This window comes from Carettochelys insculpta, chromosome 4 (genome assembly GCF_033958435.1).
Source record: "Carettochelys insculpta isolate YL-2023 chromosome 4, ASM3395843v1, whole genome shotgun sequence".
NCBI lineage: Eukaryota > Metazoa > Chordata > Testudines > Carettochelyidae > Carettochelys > Carettochelys insculpta.
The window spans coordinates 112,343,407-112,352,523 of NC_134140.1; the positions used below are offsets into that span (position 1 = coordinate 112,343,407).

The 9,117-nt window shown below is 44.3% G+C and overlaps 1 protein-coding gene across 1 annotated transcript in view; it reads left to right on the plus strand.

The window, feature by feature from the left end:
- Positions 1–9,117, plus strand: part of SLC9B2 (solute carrier family 9 member B2) — a 32,669-nt gene extending 23,552 nt beyond the window's left edge. Inside the window, exon 12 of the mRNA XM_074993497.1 lies at positions 934–9,117. Within this exon, the coding sequence (XP_074849598.1) occupies positions 934–1,185 (252 nt within the window). The 3' untranslated portion in view covers positions 1,186–9,117. The remainder of the gene's footprint in view (positions 1–933) is intronic.

Here is a 9,117-nt window from a genome sequence, read left to right on the forward strand (position 1 = left end):
AGTGTTTTCCATGTGCTCTGTGCAGGGGCAACACTTGTTTAAAACCATTGAAACTGGTAGGTGTGATCCTCAGGTAATGTTCCCTCTAATTTTTTTCCCATCCATGTGCAGAATAAGTTGTGTTACATGCACTAAGGTATGTGCCGTGTATACCACCAATAGAAACATGCTACTGGCTGTGGCCAATGGTGAGTGCTCTGCCAATCAGCTGGGCTGTACCTGACTCTCTCCTGAGTGGTTGCCCAAGCATTCAGCTTCTGGGGAACACCATTGTTGGGAGAGGCCGGGGCTGACAGTCCCCCAGGAGCTGAGGGCAAAGCTGTCTCTTTGGAAGGCCCTGGCTTCTGGGCCCTGCAATCCCCTGAGATGGGACAAGCGTGAGTTTTGCACTTTTTAAGACCTTCTCCAAGACCCATGGCATAAAATCTCAAAAATGACTAGTGATTTTGGGTGCTCAAGTGCAAGTCAAACTCCTTGAAAGGGTCGAATTGGGCATCAAAAAAGGTAAAAGTCACTAGACTTTTTTGCAAATTTAAGCTTCTCTCTTTCTTTAGGCCTTCCCTAATAATGGAGTAACATGACAGCTCAGCGGTGCTTCTCATGGTAGACTAACAACAAGAGCAAACTCAGCTGAAAAGGCAGCTTATAGTAGAACAAAAAACAAAGGCCATTCTTAGACAAATTTACCCTTAACGTTGTATATGGCACCACACTCTTATGGTGCTGGAAGTATTTGAGATAACCATTTTGGGTAAAAAGCAGACATCCCCCTGGCCACAAAAATATATGCAGGCCAACGATGGATTGGGCACACACACATGACCCATGCATAACTCCAATTGTAGGACTGGGCCCTTCATTTACATCTTTAAATGCAAGTAGTTAATTTTCTGTTTCGTTGTTTTCTTTAACAACGCTCTTCTTTCTCTGTAGGCAGCGATAGGGTCCCTGGCCTTAGATACAGCCAGAGGGCAGCAGAATGAACAGCTGGAGAAGTATGGAATGGATGTGCTAACAGTGGCATTCTTGGCGATCCTGATCACAGCTCCCATAGGAGCACTGGTTATTGGCCTGGCAGGGCCTAGGCTTCTGCAGAAGGCACAGAGAACCAGTGATGAAGAGGAGGAAGGCGTTGGAGGAGGAGGAGAAGCAGAGATCGTTGGGCCTGCTGAGGAAAGAAAATAAGAGCTTGGTGTCACAATTGCTGCTACTAGTTACTTAGTAAATGCAATGTCTGTATTGTTCAGAAGGAAAACAAAATAGGTAAAAATCAGTTACTGGTCCTATTAAAACAGCAGCCCCCATGTTTTGCAAAGTATTGTTAACTGTTGCTAAAGCCTTAAAAGGAGAGATGAAAAGAAAGAAATGCACGCAGGCAGGCTGCCTAGAGAATGAGTGATAGGACAGGATTATGGTTAACTGAAGAGTGTGGGCGTAAACACCATGGGAGAACAGCAGCTCAGGGTGTATAACTGGAAGTAATGAGATGAAATTTGAACAGAAGATTTAGAGCGAGTATCAGGAATAACTTTCTTGTGTTGAGATCAGAGGCTGGGAAATAGGAGGTAAGAACCCCATCCCCAGAACCATTTAAAGGACCATGCACTACATAGCTTGTGCACAGCGTATGGAACAATTCTGCAGTTTTGGTGGTGGATGTCAACCTTGTCCCATCTGGAATCCCCAAACTTGTGTTTTCTTGTGGTGGTCCACCTTGAAATCTCTTGTAGTCTTTGGAGCTGCAGAGGATTGTGAGATTCAGTCACAGCAGGAAACTGCATGAGGATTTGGGTGGCGAGTAGGTGCTATGGGGATTGGGGGAGCTGCTTGCTGGAAAGCTGTTTGGAGCTGGTAGGTGAGGCTGGCCGGGGGCGGGGCCTATCAGGAGAGGTTGGTTGAGGTGGCTGCTGCTAGGGATGTTTCATTTTCTGCTCCTTCCCCACATACACAACTCAGTTCTAGACCACTGCTGCATCAGGAGGCTCTGAAGGCAGCTGTACCACCTCTAGGAGCACCACTTCCCATGCCTAGAGCTTGCAGGCAGTGCAGGAGCTGGGCAGGATGAGTCACTCCTTTCTGCCTGTGGATCCTGCTGGGTCTCAGCTGTCACAAATTCTGCTGACCTCTGTTTCTCAGTCCATGAAGTGTGACCCAGCTGATGGTCCCTGGTGACCTACTCAAGGGATGCCCTAAGCAGGCTGAGCAATACAGCTATCAGAGGAGACTTTTGGCATGTGAATTCCTACAATTCTGTCAGGATAAAATAAATTCTTGTTTAAAAAGGTGCTGAGGGTTAATGCCTGTAACTCTCCCCCCACTCTCATATGATCCATGAAATATGGATAATTTGCCTGGATGATTGATAACTGCTGATTTAGTGAAAAAATGAAGAGCAGCCATTCATCTTCAAGCAGTGGTTTCTCCTTGGGGGGTTAATAACAAACAATAGCAATCATCACCGTTTCAGATGATGGGTGGCCCTGACACTGCAATGTCACAGAGCACTACTGACACCATGGAACAGAAGATGCCCATTCTCTACCCTGCTGGACAAAAGGCTACTCTGAAGAACCTTGTAACGAAGGGTGGATATATTTGAGACCACATTGTTGTATTTAGTGTGAAATGGCAAGCACCTCGTGTGATAAATTATATCAGTCAGTAGTTCTCAACCTGTGTGCCATGACATGCTACTGTGCTGTGAAATTTTGTCAATGTCCCCTCACCACAGCTCTGCAGAGAGCCACTGCTGGAAGGGAGCTTAACCCCTGGGCCAGCTGGGGCTCAAGCAGGAAGGCTACCTGAGTCCCAGCTGGTGCAGGATTTGTCCATTTCCCTTCGGGGTGGTTCTTCGCAGAGACACCGTGATGTGAAATGCCAGTCCCACAGGAGCCTGATTGTGCTGAGTGGCAGTTGAAATGCTGCTTCCCAGCCCAAAAGGGGAGTGCATGTCCCCCTTCTGCTGTGGCAGGGGGGAAGGGAGGACAGAAGCCCGTTTGACCTGGGACGCTGTTTAAATGCTGCGTCCCAGTTCCAATGGGTTGGCGGGAGGGGAGCATGCTCTCTGGATTTGCCCCCGGCAAGTAATCATGTAACTGCTGAAATTTTCAGCGGTTACTTGATTACTCAACATCCTGTCTCATTCCTGTTTAGCTTGTTGTATGCATTGCTATGTTGCAAACTTCTCTAGAACGACCATAATCATAGTAAATGTAACATTTTATGAGCAATTGATTCAGTTGAAAAAAGCAGCTGTGCCGTGGAATTTTTGTTTTATTGAAGTGTGCTGTGTTGCTGAAAAGGTTGAGAACCACTGGTGGATTTCCAGAAGGCTTTGGACAGCGTACACAGAGAGTCTTTGGAGATTTATTGCATAGTCCGTGCAGACAATTAGACTAATATGTGATCTGTGTAACAATGCTGAATATGCAATCAGTTTACAGTTAGCTGCACTTTGAGTTAGGTAAAGGTGCATTCTGTCGTTGTTGTTATTTGCATTGGTCCTTGACTATCTCATGAGGAAAGTAATTGCAAAAGGAAACAAGCGAGTTTTATGGGGAAATGAAGAGCTGTTGGATGATCTTGTTCATGCTGATGTTGTCCTGCTTAGTTCTACACAGTGCTTAATGCAAAAACAAAAACACACACACACACACACAGAGGGTTTGGCAGATGGCAAAGTAAGCTGGTTTGTTCAGCAAGGGGAAGACATATATGACTATCAGTGTCCCAGAAGTAAGCTCTAGCTGGGTCTACACATATGGTAGCATGTGGGATACAGGCACAACACATAATTACACACAGTGGGGAAAGGCTCCGGCAACCTCCCACTGCTGGAGCCTTTCACTGCAGTAAAGTGCAGCTCTGGCAGTGGGACATGAGAATACAGGTTGAACCTCTCTAGTCCGGCACCTTTGAAACTAGAAAATTTGCTGGACCACAGGAGGTCGATGTTGTCCAACAGCATTACTCACACTTCCACTGCTTCCTGCGCTCTTGAAGACATTTAGAGGTAAACTTCAGCTAAGTAACAGCACAGAACACTGAGATCCAGGGCTAGTGACTATAAACAAGCTTTATGGGACTGTAGGGAACTTGGTTGCACCTATGATAAATTGTCATCTGGCTAACTAAACTCATGCTGGATTACAGGTGTTGCCGAATGAGGGAGTTCCGGATTAGAGAGTTTCAATGTGTACTAAAAATAGCAATGTAAATGGGAAGGCATTGCTTTGGGCCATATTACAACCCTGTGTGGGTTACAGACAGTGGGGGTTCAGGCACATAAGGCAGTTTACTTGCCTAGACAGTGCTTCACCATCTGCACTGCTGTTTATTTCCACAGAGGCTGAGCATGCAGTGTCTGTATTCAACTAAGCGTAGCCTAGGTTTTTAGAATGATGACCACGAGCAGAGGTATGTTTTACGTATCTAGACAGTCCACTGCAAAGCCATGGTGACACCATGCTAAATGTAGAGCAACTAATATCAAAAGCAACAAGCAACTTTAATGGATTGCACTCTCTCAGCAAGTTTGCAGATGACACCAAGCTAGAGGGAGAGACAGATACATTGGAGGGTAGAGATTAGATCCAGTGTTATCTGGATACATTGGAGGATTGGGCTAAAAGAAATCTGATGCAGTTCAACAAGGAGAAGTGTAGAGTCCTGCACTTAGGACGGAAGAACCCGAGCATTGTTATAGGCTGGGGACCAATTGGCTCAGCAGCAGTACAGTGGAAAGGGACCTAGGGATTATGGTGGGTGAAAGGCTGGGTATGAGGAAACAGCGTGCCCTTGTAGCCAAAAAGGCCAACGGCATATGGGGCGCATTAGGACAAGCATTTTGAGCAGATCTAGAGAAGTTGTTCCCCTCTATACAGCACTGGTGAGGCCACATATGGAGTATTGCATCCAGTTTTGGGACCCCCCAGGTATAGGAAGGATGTGGATGTGCTGGAGCAGGTTCAGTGGAGGGCAGCAAAAATGATTAAGGGACTGGAGCACATGACATATGGGGGGAGGGCTGAGGGATTTGGGCTTATTTAGTTTGCAGAAGAGAAGACTGAGGGGCGATTTGATAGCAACCTTCAACTTCCTGAAGGGGAGCTCTAAAGATAGAAACTGTTCTCAGTGGTGACAGATGGCAGAACAAAAAGTAATGGTCTGAAGTTACAGAGGAAAAGGAATAGGTTGGATATTAGGAAAAACTACTTCACCAGGCGGGTGGTGAAGCCCTGGAATGTGTTGCCTAGTGAGGTGGTGGAATCTCCATCCCTAGAGGTTTTGAAGTCCTGTCTAGATATAGTCATGGCTGGGATGACGTAGTTGGGGTTGATCCTGCTTGAAGCAGGGGGCTGGATTGATGACCTCTTGAGGTCCCTTCCAGCCCTATGAGCTATGATAAACAGATGTGGAAACTAGCATGATTGGCTCTTGCACAAAACACTGGCACCATGTCTCTGTTATGCAGTGTTCACCCCACACTAGCTGAAAAAGTCTTAATGAAGCTGTGGGGCAGGGGTAGTTAAGCAGAAAGGCCACAGCTGAAGGGAAGTAGGTGGCCTAAGTAACCCAAGATTGATGATGGAGCTCAGGTGAGAATAAGCAGGCAGGGCAGGGGGCCACAGTGAGAGAGTCTGCAGCCATGCTTTGGATGTTAGAGAAGGAACGAAACCTAGGGAGAGGAATCCCCACAGGATCCAGGTCCTGGAGGGTCTATCCATTAGGGATGTGGAGAAAGGAAAATGGCAGGAAGGTAGAACACTGCAGGCCTTAGCAGCTAATCAGGTGATCCCTAAGATGAAACCTGTTATAGAAGGAGAACCTGGGTTTCTCTACCAGCCACTGGGAGGTGGCATAGTCAGAAGGAAAAAAAGTTATTGTGGATGGAGACTCTTTGATACCCAGATGATGAGGGGAAACACAGAGTGACCTGTCTGGAGGGCTAAGCCACAAAGATAGGACATCCTGAGTCGGAGAGAGAGATGGCAGGATGCAAATGGAAGTGGGTATCAGAACTAAAACGAGCTAATGCCAAGAACAACCAGGAGGAGACATCCTTGCAGTTAGTGAACCCTGTTGCGCTGTCCCTTTCATGCAACAGAGTCATGGAGATCTACAATGGGAATTGTAACATCAAGTAATTGATAAGATCAAAGGAAAAGCTTGAAGAAGCTCTTCAGAGCCCTTTGGAAAGAGTTTCTTGCAAAATCAGAAATGCTGCCTACAGCAGAACAAACTAAAGCATCAAATAAGATAAGAAAGCCCTTATGGATGTATATAGGATGTGCTTTTCGGATACAACTGACATGACCGCCACAGCAAGTACTTATATGGAAATGAGACTTTTTCAAAAAAGAGGCTGACCTAGAGAAACATTATGGGGAACAATAGAGAGAAGCCAGAGCCATCTGCATGGCATTTGAGCCCAAACAGATCAGCACAATACCAGCATGAATGGTGGAAACTGGTAGATACCATATGCACCTGGGGATATGGGAAACGAAAGAATCAGTGTCTCTCTTCCCCCCCAGTTTTTACTAGTAAGGTATGTATTGTTAGCATTGGGTTATTTGAAACCTACCTTTCTAAAAAGACCCATGTGAATAGGAAGTGCAGTAACACATGGAGATGTATGCTTTGATTCTTCTTCAGAAATCTCTCACCAGGGGAAGCAAACAGTCCAGATGTGGGGTTTTTTTCCCTGTACTTTGCTCATTAGCACTAGGCTACTTATTGTTGCATCAGTTTTCCTGACATGTTTGGTACAAGCTCTAATTCAGATCAGATTTCCAAAATGACCTGTTAGGTGAGGAGGGACAATACAGATTTTCTCAGTTTGGAAGCAAGTTTCCAACCACCAATCCTTTCTAATTAAGGTCAAAATCTGCCCATGTTATTGAACCTGCCACCAGCCTAGGCCCTCAATCAGTGTGTGACATTGCCTGCTGCAGTAAAATAGTGCCTGATGTGCTGTTCTATGGACCTCTTTCCAGTGGAAACTTTAGGCTGGGTCTACACTCACCGTAGGAGAGCAACCGCTTAGGTTCAATCTTCCGGGGCGCTGTTTCACACACGCACAAAACAGCGTATTCTAGGGTCAATGTTGACCCTGGAACTCCTTGCAAGCCTCAAAGATTAAGGGATGTGGACAGCAGGAACACTTCTCTTGGCATTCTGCAGTGAGGACAGGGACAAATATTGACAGCTGCTAAATTGTTTTTTTTTTTTTTTTTTTGGTACACAATTGGCATACCTAAAATTGAGTAGCAGATGTCAATATTCAGGTAAGCGTAGACTGGGCCTTAGAGTGGCAGGCGAGCTAACAGTTTAGGGTACTGCTTCCCCACTGCAAGGCGGGGTATGAAATCATCTTTTGGGCAGAGAACATTTTATATTCTTTTTTTAATTGAGTATGAAGGACTTGTATTTGAACTGGTGTTCAGATGCCTGCTTTTACAAAAATACCAAATTATTTTTATAGTATCTATACTGTATACCCTTGATGTACCCAGGGACTTTGGACTTCCTTTAATATCAGTAGGGTTTTAATCAATTTTATGTCTAGGCATTTACATTGTTAACACTAAGTTTAAAAGTCTGTGGGAGGGGAATTCTGACAAAGAAAGATTGTGCTTTTCTGAAGTGCTGTAGTGTGAGTCTGTCTACATGTATGATAAACACAAGTCAATAACATTATATTAAAACTGATAGAGTGCACCAAACATAAATACAACCATAATAAAAGCCAGAAGACCTAGTCAAGTTTTCCTTTACCCCATGCAGCCTACAAACATTCTCAATTCACCTTATCCATACTGCCTCCTAACACTTTCCTCTTTTCCACAAAATGTGACCTTAACTCTGACCACATTTGAAATGAAATTATTAGAAATAGTTGATTTCTAACTGTTTAGAATGATGAATTGGTGCTGTGCTTTTTAATAAAGGGTAGTATCTATGTTGCGGATTTTTAATTGATGGCTATGTTTTGTGTGGACCTGAATTGTCTTAAATTGCAGTAGTCTTAAAACTTTATTTGGAAGTTGTTTATAATGTTTGTTAGATGTATTTAGTGAGGAAAGTAGGAAATGTGGTTGTGTTTTCAGCAACTCACACCTGTGCTCATGGAAGTGAAGAGACAAAAATCAAGTTCCGTATTTCACTTTAAAGGATCTGTAGCATGTAGAATTGTCCTTACTCAGAAGGCTTACTGTGCCAAATCTGGAGAGTTAATTCAATAATTAAGATTTGCACTTAAAACTAAAGGACTGTTTCTTAATACTACTGTTGAATTGCTACTGAAATTTCTAGTGTGCACACATGACCTATGTAGAGATGATATCTGAGACAGACTGTACAGCTATCTGATAAATTGCATTTATCACCTGCACCTTTTGAGATACCTCTCTGAACTTTCTTACTTTATCCATCTCTAGGGGGAGTCACTTCTGACCATCTGAACAGCTACATTCAGCCCCAGTACTGTCTTTTTGTAAAAAAAGTAAATTGCCAGAGAAGCATTTACTGATCTTCAAAAGAAAGAAGAAAGTGGCGTTGTAGAGATTTGGCTGCAACGAACTACACTTCTTATGCTTTTTATTGGGTGGCAGGCTACTGTTGAGCCCTTCATTATAGACTTCCTCAGCCTGCTTACAAATAACAAACAGTCCTGTAGCGCCTTAGAGACTAACAAAGGTATTGAGTCATGAGCTTTCGTGGGTAACACCCACTTCTTCAGATGAAAACAAAGGAGAAAAATAGAATCCAGGATTTATAGAGCAGGAATGGTGGGAAGGAGGAAAAATAAGGGGTTACCTGTCACTTAATGGGACCAACTGATGAAGCAAATTACATAGGCTGTGTCCCATTCCTGCAAATATCAAAGGTGGGGAAATTGCCCCTTTAATGCATAAGAGACCTCTGTTCTGTTGTAGGTTGAATGTGTCAGGTTTGCAAATGAATTCTAATCCAGATGTCTCCCTCTGTAATCTTGTGCAATCTTTCTTTGGTGGAAGAATGGCTACTTTTAAATCCATTATTGAATGTCAAAGTATTCCCCCATAGGTGTCTGTGTATTCCAGTTCCTGATGTTGGATTTATGTCCATTCACCC